At 36.8% G+C, this 16,236-nt stretch overlaps 1 protein-coding gene across 1 annotated transcript; it reads right to left on the bottom strand.

Moving 5' to 3' along the window:
- Positions 1-10,155: 10,155 nt before the first annotated feature.
- On the bottom strand, positions 10,156-15,164 carry LOC139715061 (mediator of RNA polymerase II transcription subunit 13-like; the record flags this gene model as incomplete). The annotated part of the gene is made up of 4 exons (XM_071626685.1): positions 10,156-12,374; positions 13,168-13,271; positions 14,311-14,481; positions 14,964-15,164. Coding segments are annotated over 4 exons (609 nt in total), but the record flags the coding sequence as incomplete, so codon positions are not given.
- Between the last annotated feature and the right edge of the window lie 1,072 nt (positions 15,165-16,236).

The raw sequence follows: 16,236 nt of genomic DNA, 5'->3' as shown, positions 1-16,236 counted from the left end.
TCAAACTTTATGTGTTAAAAATAAACTTGCCTACCGTACGTTATTGTTCAATTATTCACAATTTCATATTGTGTTATGAAGAGGTATTTTCATATGTTGATAGGCCTAATTGAGGTGTGTGTGTGATCTAATTTTAGAAACCATTTCCTCATGCATTACAACATTTTGCTGGTACATAAAAGAATGTGATATAGATTCACCAATTGGGAATAGGATGTAGTATATGTATAGGTGGTAGGACATTAGGAACAGGTTAGGATAGGATTAAATGTGATTAAGATTAGGGTACATTAATCCCATATTGTGCCTGTATAATCTCATAACTGTAATTTTTTTTTTAAAATACCCAATAAAAAATGAACATTAGACGTTCTTAAAAGGTTTTCTGGACGTTCTAGACGGACACTGAAGGTTCTATAAACGTTCTGGAAGGGGTCATAAGACTTTTTAGACATTCTTAAAACGTTTTTTGAACGTTTTACGGTTTTCAAAGGTTTTCTAGACGTCCGCAGAACGTCCACAGAACGTTTTGAATATTCTTAAAAGGTTTTACTGACGTCTGTAACGTCCAAAAGGTTTTCTGCAGGTCCCTAAAAATTCCGAAAGGTTTTTTATTGTTTTTTTAGACGTTTAAAAAACGTTTTTATAACGTCCACTTGAAACGTTTTAAATACAGTACGTCGAAAACCTTCCACAAAAAGACGTTCAAAAAAAGTTTTGACAAAACGTCCAAATAACGAACTTGGAAGGTTTCAAGAACGTTCAGAAAACGTCCAATTAATGTTAGCTGGGATTCCATCCCTGGCGGCTTGAAATAACACAATGCTGAAATATATACATGCTCCTATTTTAAATCTATATAGCACAAGGATGATGAACAATGATAGGCCCTATTGTTTGGATCGTGAATTTGAATAACCGGTGCATTGCATAATAATGCACCTCCTCGCCGCGTATTATACAGATGCTCGCGTCACTTGACAAAACTGGAGACATTGACATGCATCGTTTGAGCTGAACTGAAATGGACCCGTGATAAAGTATAGACTAGTGAATGACTGAAATATAAAATTGGCACAGAAAGCTTTTATATTACCTTCGATCATCATATTTATCTTGGTTGATTCTTCATTAGTATTTAATCTAGGTTGTCTTTATTTTTATGAGAAGTGTAATGTTGTGTGAAAGCCATCTCAACCATCTCAATTAATCATACACGTATAAATTATGTGCATATCAAAGCCATTACACTAAAGTAAATGCAGAGGAATTAGAGAGGAAGATAAACTAGTGCGTAAATGTTCAAGCGTTCACAATAATCATTCATCACATCATGATGTATAGTTGCGATTGTGTCTGATATCCGGCTTCGATAGTTGACATTATGTCAAAGCATGGGGACTCTAAATTCAAGAGATTTCTTATTTTGCTTGTCTGTTGTGTTGTCCTGTGACTTGCCTATGATCGAATATGATAAAAAAAAAACAAGAAAAAAGTTGGTGAAGCTGAGCTAATAGCCTTTGTCTATGGGAATATAACATGGGCTGATACTGCACACTTTCTTATGGAGACATTGGAGACTCAACCCATCCACTTCACTTGCTTACAAGATATTATGCAATACATCGCATAATGGTGGCAACTGCCTGTGAAAAATGAGGGAAATGATCTGTGAGCTTTCCCAGGCTTTAGTTGCCATATCAATACTCGGATGTAACATGAAGAGAAAACTCGTATCCTTCCCATCAAATTTTAGCTGTGTTGCACTTACCTATAACAACGATGACTTTTAGAGAGTGAGGAAAGGGTTGTCGCTAAATCGACCCCACCCCCCCAAAAAAAAGTGAGTTCAAAGATATCTTTGCATATTTAACAAAAGGGAAAATTAACTGATGATATCATCTCCTCAGTTTATGCATTTTTATGCATATGTTTCAGAGAAATTTTGTGGTCCATGCTTACTCGACAAGATAAACAGATTCGTTTCACCTTCCAAGTACTCGCACGCTCTTAGCTATTAAAAACAAAAAACAAAACAAGTACAAAAAAAAATAAAAAAAAAAATCACCGGACCCAAATTCTGGAATGATCTTCCCGGAGATTTAATCAGATGATCTTCTCTGTTCATTTTCAAACAAAAACTCAAATTAATGCTACTTAATGGTTATAATTTGCCTGACTAGAACCCTTTAAAACTGTTGATCAATTTAAGTGTATGCTTGATTTACCTCTGGTTTCAGTGTTTATGCTCAAGTTATCATTACACTAGCTCTCATACCTGAATTCGTTATGAACTTGAGGGTAGATATGCTCGTATACTTGAGTACTTGTTTCTGGTTTCTGGTGTCTGGTTTCCTAAACGCTTAGTTCTTTTTATTTTTCTTGTTTTTTCTGTTACTTCTTTTGCCATTTGTAACTTGCTATTTTAGCTTTCATAAATCATGCCATCACTACTTTGTGTCCTATCTTTATTGCAAAACGTATTCTCACTGGTACTTGTGAATGAAACTCGGAGTTACTAGCTTTGCTTTTGCGGTTATTTCATATTTCACATTTCATTGAGAAATGTGGTTGCGACTGATATCACTTTTCGGTGCGAGACTTTAGAAATCTGGATCTTTTTTCTTTTACGGCCAAGGACAAGTTAAAAGGGAAATTCCGGACCAGTTAAAGGCTAGTCTTTAAAAAAAAAGAGTAAACTTCTACGATCGTAAAAGTGAAAATAATTAGATCAAAGTCCGATAGAGATTAGGGAGGTAGAAAATTTGTGAATTTTCGCTAATTTCGCAAAATACGAAACCATGCAGGTGCCCCACCAACTGTATGATATACAAACCTTTATAAAATCAGACCAGTATCTTTCATGACTAAACAATTGAATTCTAAATGTTAATGATTTGATATGTCATACTGCTGCAGCAACGTCCATTGGCAAGCGTTTATTTCAACGCTTTCTGGTACAATGTACTGTACCACTATAGTACTACTACCCGGGGAGTGATCGCTGCCATTTCACCTCAATTCACAAGGAAATTGATTTGTACAGTCATCTACCGCATCATCGTGATGTTTTCGACACAATAATGACAATACAGTATTCAACTGTAACATTCACCGTACATATACTCAGCCCACACTTATGATAATTATATTTTTGAATGTCCGTCGTGTTTAATTTGATAATCTGTTTAATGTTGCGTAGATTTTGTTTGCCACGCAACATTGCGAAATACATCCTACCATTTCTCCTTTTCTCTTGACCTCTCTCGACTCTTATTTCACTCTCCCGGCTTCATATTATCCTATATTTTCTTCTTTCTCCCTTCTCTTTGTCTTCTTCCACATTTCGTCCGTTTACCCGTCCCTGTCTTCCTCTCCCGTACCCTCCATTTCATATTCCTGTTTGTACCCTCCCACTCTATAAAACGTGTAATTGAATTTGTTTGACTGGACTTACCTGTGAAAACCATGGAGAGAACAGTTTCGTGACTCGCCCGTGATTTTCACCAGTACATCAAGTTGAACAGATTTAATTACAGACTGTACATGCTTTTATCATACTACCTGAATGAAGAAGAATCCACATCGATATACCTCCCACTCTATCTTTCCCATTACTCCTTCTCCTTCCTCTCTCACTTCACTTCTTCCTCCTTATCATTACACTCTGACTTCTTCGCTTTCCAAGCTCCATTCCGGGCCCACTTTCATCCCTCCCTCCTACTTTACGATCAATGATAAACAAATGCATGTGCAGCTCGAGTCAAATCACTCACTACACGTGTATTACGTGCATGTGCGCGCATGAGCATGTGGAAAGAGCAATGGAGAGCGAAGAGCGATTAAGTGTGTGTGCGTGTGTGTGTGCGTGTGTGTGTGTGTGCGTGTGTGTGTGTCTGTATGTGTAACTTACATTTCCTTAGATATCAATACTTGTTTTGTAAAACCACTATTGTCTATTGTAATTCTCTGTGGAATTCAGTCTCGAGACACAATTTTCTTGTTAAAAATACCATTTATCTATCTATCTATCTAGACAGTATGAATATGCAAATACTAGTAGTGAGTTGATGTCATCACCTCACAACATGCCATACTATAGTTTGTACATAAAATCTTACAATTTCTGTTTCTATTTGTTCAAACACAATTATTCCCTGGACTAAAATCTTGGTTAACGTATTTGACTGATCATTAATTTGAAATCGTTCAGTCAGAAATAACATATTACACTTTTGTGGCAGATTTTAATTTTCATCATTTTTGCACACAATGGAAAATTGCAAAGGTGATGACATCATAAGCTCACTTTTTGAAGAATTGTTTTGCAAAACTCAGCAAATCTTTAAAATACCATAACTTTCTTACTTTAAATCAAATTTTGATCAACTGTATATGCCATATACAGTATTTAGCAAGTCTAAATTTCTGTGAATATGGACTCCCGACAATTTTGCCAGTGGTTAAATTCGTGGTTGGGATGTACAGTGATGAATGGAAAAATTATTGTATGCATGCACATCCCATTCATGTCAGGATCTGAGTCAATATTTTTGTGTGTTGTTAATTTTGCGACTAGAACCAAACTTACGAAATTCGCGAAAATAAAAACCTTGCAAAATATACAGCGTGTACAGAAATTTTCACTGTTGTGCATGTAAAATTTTATGGTGTTTTCTTTTCAGACAAACTTTGAAGTGGTAAACCACTCTGCTTGATTTTTACCTCTTCTGAAAGTAAACTTGAGCATGGTATGGATTTTAATCATTGATAATACACATGCTCACAACTGACTTGAAGATATACTTAAATTGAAACAAGTGTTTTAATACATAAGGATAATTGAATAGAAGTTCCTCTCTCCCTAGAGAGCACCCTTAGATAGAAAAAAAAGTGTCAATTTGAACTTTCTCCCACCTTTGTGTCGGTGGTGACACATTACAAGAGTAATGCATTCTTAGGAACATTTGACTGTATGTTTTCTGCAGCAGCTCCATTGTGTAATCTCACCTTTATCCTTCATTTTCATCACAAGATGAAGTCAGTGCTTTTTATCAACATTCCACTCAGTCACAAATCATCTCCTTGTTACACAAATCAAATTAAGTCAGAAAACAAGTCCATCGCATGTATGGCTAGACGAATAACTTACTTTATTCTACAAATCACGTGGAAAAGTATATATATATAAATCATCTGTCTTTTTTTCTGTTTTCCTCAAGTGAAAGAACAAGTCATGACCATTTTTTTTTCTGACAGATTAAAAACAAAATTAAACCAGCAGGGATTGACAAAGGGAAGCAACCCTCCTCTTCACTACCGCACAAGAGATGACTCATAAAGATCCATCTTTTTGTGCTGTCATGCATTTTCTTCCTCATTTTAATGCAAAGTTGATCTCAAGATATTTAATGGATGAATATCAATTCTAAGGGACTGAATCAGGGCAAGTAGGCAACATGAAAGATGCATTGAAAAGTTACATCTCCTCTTCCTCTTTCGTATTCAGTCTTTCCCAGTTTCTTCCCAGAAGTGACCATAGAATTTTTTCCCATCACAATAGATGTAATAGACATAATAAAAACCTCCTCTCCATACTCTTCTTTAGATTTGTCTCCAATAATAATACACATATGACACAGACACAAAATAATGACTCAATATTTACACTTTGTATATTCACAATTTACAATACTCATAGTCATAATATTAATACAGTAAGGTGCAGTTCCAGCTTCATGGTTTACAAAATTCACGATTAAATACATTTTGGCTTTCCTTTTCTTTCCATTAAAAAAACAACAACAAATTAATAACTTCTTACCATTCTGAGATCTAAAAATGCCAAAATGAAAGCAAAATATATTACTCATAAATCTGCTCTACAAATAATGTGTGTTAAGTTGAAGTTTGAAATATTCTTCAGTGTACAATATAATACAATCACATTATTTTTCTCTTATAATTATGTTCTCTCTTAATTCAGGTGTCAAAAATAGTCTATTTCTGTGTTAAACACATCTACTATACCAATTAGAATGCTGAGTGAGAGAAAGTCTATAAAACCTCCTTAAGCAGTCCCCTTCTGGTATAGCTCTTCCCTTTGTCTCTCTTTTTTCTCAGACACAGACAGACAGACACACATGCACAGAGACACATACACACACACACACACACACACACACACACACACACTCTCTCTCTCTCTCTCTTCATATTATTATCTGGACACATTGTTCATGTCCACACACCCCTCAAAACAGCGTAAGTCAAATCCACTTTGGACAGACAACCATTGACGACCACATTTTGAGGTACGATGTCGAGTTAGAAATGCTGCATAATGCAGATTTCAATGCCGAGACTGTCTGAGTTTACATTGTGACATTTACTTGCAATAGCCTTGAAGAAATGCTCCTTGCAGACATTCCACCTCGACATCAAGCCATGCTATGCTGTTATTGTCCCTGATAATCATGTAAGTTTACAAGAGTGACAGAAATTTGTTTCCTTTTACATCCTTGTCTGAAACAGATAAAGAACACATTCCTCAGAGAGACAAAGTGCACTTAATATATACATATATCTGTATACAACATACTTCATAACATTTGTATATTAGCATATTTCAATGTGCATTACCACTCATTTTGGTTTAACTGTGGTATCCTTTATTGATGCTATGCAGTCATCATTAGTGCTGCTCCATTTGTGATTCAAACGTACTTCTTCCACCATTTTGCTTTCCTGTTTGCAAATATTTGAAGGTGAATTTTTCATGACAGCACAAGCGGAAGAGAAAAAACACAAGGGTTGATTGGAAAACAGATATTGTTATGAAAACTGGATACAAGTAAGACGAACTGACTGAAATTAAAAAGAAAAACAATGTGCTTTGGCACAGAAATGAGTGTAAATGTTACCCAGTGGCAACTACACAGCAATGCAAAAAAGGTAGGGAATGAGTGACTTTATTCGTTGATGGATACAATCAGATTATTTATGGCACCAAACAATGCCATGATACAGCCTTATACTGCACTCACATCCACCAAGGGGATTTTCCGATGCCTGAACAGGATGAGGATATATATGATAGGTGGCAATGTTGGAACAGGAAATATAGGATATATAAACACATACACACATTCACGCATTCACTCTCTCTCTCTCTCTCTCTCACACACACACATAAACAGATAAGCAGATAGTGGTATGGGATAATAAGGTGTCAATTCAAATAAAATTTGGGTACCTGGGTACCAAATACTTGTACATCTGAGTGTGTTTCTGACGACCTAGTAACTGTTTCCTATTTTCAAGTTGCTTGAACAGTTCTGACGGCAGGTTAGAGCAAACAAAAATGCAATGCTACCAGGGCTTTTTCTAAGGGTTTTGGCAAGACAAAGTCAGAATGAAATCTGATGTAGACATATTACACACTCAATCTGAAACCTTGTCAAAACCTTAATGTGGCACACTGACCCTTACATCTTTAGGCAACTTGAAAATAATTTCACGTTATGACCAAAGTCAATGAAAAAACATGCATTTAACTCATGACTGGTACATTGATGCATACTTTAGGCTGACACATGCTTTCTGAAATTAGATAAATGTATCTGGTGTGACATGACTCACACTATCCAAATTCTCTAGATTGGCATTTACACCCCAGGCAAGGTTATCGGAATTGTGAGATGGAAAACAACTTTATCTGTAAGCTCATGATAAAAGGACTATTATCATTAATTCTACAGGTCCATGTCCTAGTGTGAAGCACACTTCACTAATTAATTTGTACTGGTATACCATACTTCAAATAACTGAAATATATTCATTGAAAAGTTGGCAAAGTATCTGTAATTCAGGAGCAAGATTGTTACAAGTCAATAATGATGAAAGCAACTATCACAAATTACGCCTCATGGAGAAGAATAGGGAGAAATCATCTTATGCTCATCTTCAACTTGTCTCAATTTCAGGAAACAATTTCAATTTCAATCTCAAAAATATTCGGTTTGGGTGTGACAACACACCTTTATCAAAGTTCTGCTAAAATTACCATTGCCTCCAGCATATATATTTTTTAGACTGCTGATGGCATTCCCAAAGTTACCTTCAGAGAAAATGTTTCTCCATATCAATTGCATTATGACTGTAATATTTCTACTACATAATGTGATTACAAGCCACATGAAGTCCATTTCAAGTCTGATCTTAAACACTGCTTCCATATAAGAGTTAATTCTTTCAGAGGACCATATTCAAGAAGATATTTGTCATCAAATGTTTGATACTCATCATCTACACACTCATTACAGAATGAACAAACATATACAGCTAACAGCATAAAACTCAATTTCAGTAAATTACCACACTTATAAAGAGTTGAGAAAATGAAAACAAAATATATAACGATCTCAGCATCACATCAAAGCACACTGTCTTGACATTGCTGTAGCATTTTCAAACAGTTAGGAATTGCAATTAGAGATTTGAATTCATAATGAATCATGTTTCAGAAGTCATAACATTACCATTCATAATGGATCAAAACAGAGGTGATCATACACATTCATAATTCATTTTACTGCACCAGATTGGTTTGTGTGCATCAGAGGACACTGCTCATCAACTTATCACCTTAACAATGAATTAAAATGTGACTGTGCTTGCTAAATAATGAAGCACTTAACTTTCCAGTGGACAGATATCCAACTGTAACACTTCCAATGTGCCTGCATGATGGCTCAAAACCAGAGGCATGAAAAACAGCAGTAGTATAATATTACACAATATTTGATAACCCAGTGTGCCAACAAAAAGATTTACCATTTTGTTTAATCATTGTTATTATATTTTTCAAAGTGCTATACCTTGGGTTACCCATAAATTGGTAAAAGTAATTTTTAGTGCTTTGTCCAAGAGGAATTTGTTGTTATTGATCTGAACAGAGCATACTTAAGTTAGATCCAATAAATCTTGTGATACTCCTCTATGTGATAATGGTACCAAACAATGAACTGCTACTGCCCTGCTACTATAGTAGCAGTAAAGGCAGTGCATGCAGGTGCAGCTCAGCAGCAGCAGCGCTTAGCAGCATCACCTTCAGGACCAGTGCACTATGCATTATCAGTCAACCTAAGCAAGGACACAATCATGGGACGAGTTTGTGAATTAAAATGGTCTCTATCTGAATAACTGTCCAAACCTAAGATTTTCAACAAAAAAAAAAAAAATCAAAAATTATTACTATTGTAATTATGTTAAACACATCATAACAGGGATGAATTGGCATCACGATCATTATCACCAATATTGCTAAAATTTAGCTGCCATGATAGCACAGTGTAAGTGCATATCTTTACCCAAAAAAGACAAAAAAACCCCAAAACAAGGTTGTGCAGTATGACACCGTAACACTGGATACAGAGTGCCGAATCAAATACTCCAACTTTCACATGATTCTGAAACAAATTATATGTCAGGATTTGTGTGTTTAGAAGTATCAGTTACCTTACCTGACCTGTATATCTCCAATTTTCCAAGAAGAAAGCAAGTACAATAGAAAAGCAAATGAGTTGTTAAGTTTATATACTGTAAAAGTGGATATTTTCGCGCGACTAATTTTTCGCGATTGGCCGGGTCAGAAGAGTTTCGCGTGTTTTTAATTCCGCGGAATCAAGACAGCACGCACAGGAACATATGGCAAGCAAAAATATTCGCGGGCTTTTATTTTCGCGCTAGTTTCTGGTTGCGCGAAATGCGCGAAAATTTCAACACCGCGAAAATTTCCACTTTTACAGTAGTTGATCCAGTTTTAGAATGTAGCCTCAGATGGCCTGCAATACCATAGGCATGACTTCACCTTACACCTCATATTAACCTTTCTAATGATGCAATGAATCATATAAATAAACACATATGGCACAAATTGCAGCAACATCACTTGCATACAGAGTCCAACCTCTTTCTTTGCCAGACTTGAGATCATGGCCAGTGCAAGAAATATTTCAATCTATAAAAGATGGAAAGAACTTTCCTGACACCTTTCTCTTACTGGACAGGCTAGACAAGTACTCTGAAATATTTTGCCTTGACTATCTTTGTGCAATCTATATCCCATTTTTTTTTTTTTTTTTTTTTTTTTTTTTTTTTTTTTTTTTTTTTAACAGTTGGTGAGTTGTTCCACTCTTTCTCCCTCATGTCACTGATCGTATCTGTCAACTGCCACTGACCCTGGCTATCAATACCTAATGACACATTTGTTTGTTCTTCTGACTTTGAACTTTCACCTCTGAGTGAACCAAGCTTAAAATTACCACAATGACTTCCGTGTTCAATGGCTTATTTGTAAGCAGACACACCTTCAAATATGGCTGATTTCAGAGTGTTCCCCTACCCTTGACCTAGGGCTACTCTGCCTAAAATGCAGTTGAATGTCTTGTCAGTTTCTGGATAAGTTTTGAGTGAGTTTCATTCCAATATCTCCCAAATACACTTAATAATCACATGATTTTGAAATGTCATTTTCATTTTTTATATTAATGGCATATTCCCCAAGATCACACTGGTTAAGTGTCATACAGCTAGTCTTTTCATCTCTCTTCGAGATGCCTTCATGTATTTCATAACTTGTGAATTTGATTGTCCCAAATCTCATCAAAGGCATCTTTTTAAAGACTTGCACAAATAATCCACATTTTCCTGGGATTGCGTAAGTTGTCTCAGATCGTTATGGTAAAAAAAAACAACAACCTACATGCATGTCATCCCAAACTATGCCTCTGGCAACATCATTACTCAAAATGGAATATGAAAACAGTGCACATCATATCACAGTGTAAATAGTTTTGAGAGCAGACTGCTATGACTAGATGCTTCAAATAATGCATACAAGAAACAGCAGATTATTTCAGACATGTTCAAAAAAGCGAGAGAAAAAATAAATTATTGCAAGCCACTAATGCCCATTGAAATTGAAATTATTTGCATATTTGCAGTGCATGCAGCTGATTGTGCTATGGATGCAAATATCTCAAAACAACGGATACATGTATGAGGGGTTCACATCCTTTCTTTTTTTTTATTATTGGTGGTAATGTTTTTATGTAGGTATATGTGTGGTCTTGAACTACCTGCAATGAATGAGTGTCAATGCCCTTGGTTTACTGGGCATTGTTCAACTACTAATATTATAAAATATTATAAAATATCTGCCTCTCACCAATGAGACAACTGCTTTACTGTAAAGTCAAACTACCCTCAAGCCACATCTTCCATCCTTGTATGTTGTCAAATGGAATTATCACACAATTAAATATATCACTGATACAGGAATAAGAACTACAATACAGTTAATTCCCCCAATGATACAAGCACAAATACCATGAAAAGCAATGGTCATTCTATTCTAAGAATTAGCACAAATTTTGATCCCTGAATAGTAAATGACAGAGATTGTAGATTGTTGCAATAAACAGTGGACAAAAATGACCATCAAGCAAGAGTCAGGGAGACTGCTGGTCACAGACCATTTGTAAGTTTGTAACATAGAATACAAGATCATTGAATCTCTTTTGTGGTCAGACTTTCTGCAGCTGCCATCTCAATCTTGTCTTGCAAGGAGGGCCAAGATATCTTAAACAACGGTTGAAAGGAGATACGTATAAAGGGGTTGAAATAACAGGAACATATAAACAGGCTTTATTCCAAATGTTGTGTGTCAAACCTTGCTTCTTTCCACTACAGTGACCAATTACAGGGCATCTTGACCTAGCCTGTCCAACATGTTACTGCCAAGTACAAATAGCTTTCTCAATATCTCAGAACCATCAAACTCTACTGTACCCTTAACAGTAGCTACCTCCTGCTGCATCTAGCAACAACATGGCAAGCTTTTAGCAATGTGTGCAAATACAGCTCATCTTCTGGCTTCATTAACAGTCATCCTTCAGTCTTCACTACCTCCACATGGTCCAATCACATGGATATCAACGGAAGAATCCATCATGACTTATAGCCTTCAGGGTTAGTTATCCCAATCTGTTCACAAACTGGCTAATGACTTTCAGCTATACCATCGTTCTGCTAAGTTGTACGGAGACATATATTCCTCACTGACATGTTGTGAACTGAGATACCAGCTCAATCACAAGATACAGACGAGTGTAGACAGCCAGTCAAAGGATGGACAGCACAGGGAAAAAGAGATGAAGGGCAACTGCAGGTGAAGACTTCACTGCAGAGAAGCTATGGTATTGTAGAGTTGCATCAACACAACCATGTGGACGGGCAGGCAGGAGCGACGGTCCCCACTGGCTGGGTCCACAGTAAGCCAGGACAAGCTGTTGTATGTCTCCAGCACATACCTGGACAACAATATAGGAGGCAATCACATTCAAATGGACATGTGCATACTGTCTTTGTATGTATTTTGTCTTTTATTACCCCCCATAAATTATCATCATTACTGTATTTACATTAAACACTTTACTAACAGGATGAATTGGCACGGGGATTGCTACTGCCAATCGCTAAAATTTGGCCACCAAAATATCAATGTGTAATTGTACATCGTAAGAAAATGAGATGGCGATACACAATGCTGTAATTTTTGTTCTGATCAAAACTTCATTACTTTTTAACACTATTTTTTATACAAAACTTTATTTTCTCATGTTTCCACGAGTTTCCTTACATAATTTATGTTTTTTTACCTTCAGTTTTTCCAGTTGATGCAAACTGCATGTCAGGATTTTAAATGATATTCTGTGTATAGGACAAATATATGAAGAATGGCTGAGCGTGTGTACACTCACACTATTCAACAGCCGAGTACCGGTGTGTCTTCATTCACACACACTGTACTATTCAATAACAAGTATGAGATAATGCTATTGTGTAATGTGTCTAGGATTGCAATCGCCGCTATGGCTATGCACACCAACTTGCAATTGCGCTGTGCTTTCTGTTTTTTAGACTTTTTTTTAATGTCCCCAGAATTGTGCTCATATTAAAGAAAATACAAAAGACTGCATTACTTTCTTTGAAAATGCTGACACACCAGCTATCTATCTTAGGCTTATTTGTTCAATTAATTCTGAAATGTAGTAGTGTAAATTTTCAAGTTCAGCCCAAGAGGATGAGTGAGAAGCAGCTGACCTGAGAACTTCTGCAGTGAAGCCAGCATCAAGAGGATGGGAGTGCTTGGTCTGAAGGATCTCATCTGTTGGCTGTTCTGATGGATTGTGGACATGTAATGCAGCCTGGACAAGAACAATGATGGCAAAGATGACTTTAATATGAAGGAGCATACAAATAAAACAGTGTACAGATTTCATACTATGCAGAGCTTTAAAGCTTTTCCCTTGTTGCACATATAAAGAGTTCTGTGAAGAGTCAATTATCATGTACAATAGTAGTTGTGCAGTGAACACATATGCAGGAAAGATGAATGTCAACCTGATACTTGAGTTCACAAGATGAAGAAGCCGATTTCCCCTTCCCCAATTCAGTCCTGATGATCAAGATTTTCCCATGCTAATTTCAACATACTCATGGAAACACACTGTATGCTAGGAATTTGAAAAAGTAAATAGTGGTGGGAAATTGCTAACATGGTCTCACAGTAAAATATATTTTGAACAAATAGCCATTTGTGACAACTGAGGTTGTCGCAAGTTTGGCTATTAACTTAGGTGATTAGGTATCAAAAATCCTTTGAATTTAACCAAGCTGAGTGACTCATTACCTTCACCTGATTGTGAACCAAAATGGATGAGTAGAAGCACCCACTTCTGAAATCTTCAACGTGTAAAATGCTTATAACTGGATTTATGTTTTTATTTTTGTATTATTATTATTTTTTTTTGGTAACACGTCAGAATATGACCACTGGGGGATTTTACATTGAAGTACTCTAATAGGATTGAAGTATTCTAAAATTCATAGTCATCAAACATCTAACCTACGTGGGTCATCAATATCAATGTTTATCTATAGCCACTACTCATTCTTTGTCAGACACTTTGTCAGACAGGAGGCAATTGTTGTGACTTCACAAGAGAGACTGGAATGTGTAAGACATGAGCTGGCAGGTAGGCCAAGTAATGGTGAAACTGAGCTTTAAGTAATGCTATTCTGACATTTCATTGCACTATCAACTATTTGGTTGATGTTAACAAGACATTTACTGGCCTTGCTAAAAAGCTTCAAAAAATGTGAAATAGCTGACCTTACTTTATGAAGCCAAACGGTTACAAAAACAAAAATTAGAAAGTAGAGGAAAGCAAAGATTTTACTCACCTTCAGGAAGACAGGGCAATTAGTTTCAGCCTCAGGGCATGCAGACCAGAACCACTTAGGTAAGGGGCCAGTCTTGGCAGTAGAGACAAAGTAGCCCAGGGCCAGCGGCTGCTGCAAAATGACCAGGTCTTCTGGTTCTGCAGGCAACACTGCTTCCCGTATTGTAGGTTGCTGGTAGGATTAAAATAATAAGGATGTAAATATGCTACCCAATGGCATTGAATAGGAAGGTGCATTGTGTAGTCAAAGGGCAATTCTGAACCTGGTAAAAGTCTGAAAAGAAAGAGTAAAATCTTATGAGCACACTAGTGATCAAAATCCTATAAGAAATTGGAAAATTATGAAATTGTGTGAAACTTTGCTAATTTCTGCTGAACAGTTCTCAAACAGTTGATATGAATCTGCAAATGAGTAAGCTGATGTCATCGCTTCACATATTTCTATCAATCATGCACAAAAAAGTGACAAAAATTCAGTTTTCCTGCAACAAAAGTGCAAAGCACAATGTTATTTCTGGTTGGGTAACTTCAAAATAGTAATCAGTCAGGTACACTAGGATCATAGGATGTGAGACTGGGGCATTATTAAGTTTGAACAAATAAAACTGGAAATTTAAAGTTTCTCAATGGGTACTTGAATAAACTCTGATCTACCTGGACTGAGGTGCTAGCTCCCTGATGGACAGCAGGAGCAGCAACCATTGGTTCCTGGTCCAGCTCCAGCTGCATGGAGCTAGGATCAGTTATCATGTTCACTGAGGTGTCTGGCATCATGAAGATGTTTAAGAGGTCATCATCAAAAAATGATGACTCTTCACCTTCTAGATCGAGGTCCTGGTTGAATGTCAGATCACCCTGCAGAGTAGTAGAAATAAGAAAGGCTTTGTCATATTATAAATGTCACAAGCACAGTATACTTTGCATCTTATGATCTGTCTGAAAGATTGTTGTCCTCTCTTCAGGTCTTCATAATTTCTATGAAAATCATACCCCTTGAGAAGTAACAAGGGCAAAATGTTTCAACAAAGGTTTAGGTAGCCACAATGTGGTATCTGTTGCTCCCATATCAATGGGTGTGGTCAAATACTAGTAGCTAGCCCCGGAGACCGCGCCGCAAGGCGCGGTCCTGGCGGCTACCTCGCAGCTGAGCGGGAGCAAAAATCACTGCCACATTCACGGCGACTTCACAAATAAAGCACGGCTAAATTTCTATCATAAACACAGTGACAATTAATACATTACCTTTTCGACTTGGTTTTTCTCACCCATTTATCTAGAAACTGCAAAATTTCCTACATTTTTTTAGGAGTAATAAGCGGCCTGCCCTAGTGCAACAGTGGAGAGACTTTCTGCTATATCCATTAGTACGCATTACGCATGCTGTCAATGCACTGCACTGCATGCATGCTGTACGCCTGTGCAAGTGATTGTGAGTTTCAGTGAGCATCAGTGAGCTGAAGATATTCGCGTTATAAGACAACATTTTCTGCATCATAAGCAATGAAATGCATCAAACAGTCGCCGAAATTAATCATTTAGGTTTAATCGACCCATGTAAGTATTCCTAGTAGTTTTTGTTGAAAAATTAAGGAAATATAGCGCCGAAACGGCACCCGTTTTGTACAACTCCTCGATTTGAATGCGAAAACGGCACAGCCCCAACGCTGCACGTTGGGGCTGGTCGCAGTTAGTACGTAGCTAGCCCGCGCTCGTAATTCGATTTTGGGTCGGGTTGACCCGGTTTGAAAATTGATTTTAAAACGATGATTTTCTCTCTTTTATCGAATGGTATAGACAAAGAGCAACAGGTGAGGTATGTTACTGTTATAACTTGTACTTGAAGTCATATTGGACCTGTTTTATGCAGTTTTGATTTTCGTGGGTTTGCAAATGTGGGCTAGTACCTTTAAACTGATCTGTACTTCAT

The sequence above is a fragment of the Diadema antillarum genome, unplaced genomic scaffold (assembly GCF_040938485.1).
Source record: "Diadema antillarum isolate AM-2024a unplaced genomic scaffold, OU_Dant_1.0 seq00002708_RagTag, whole genome shotgun sequence".
In the NCBI taxonomy this organism is placed as follows: domain Eukaryota; kingdom Metazoa; phylum Echinodermata; class Echinoidea; order Diadematoida; family Diadematidae; genus Diadema; species Diadema antillarum.
Note: the sequence above shows the minus strand (reverse complement) of the source record. Positions and strands in the feature narration are given on the sequence as shown.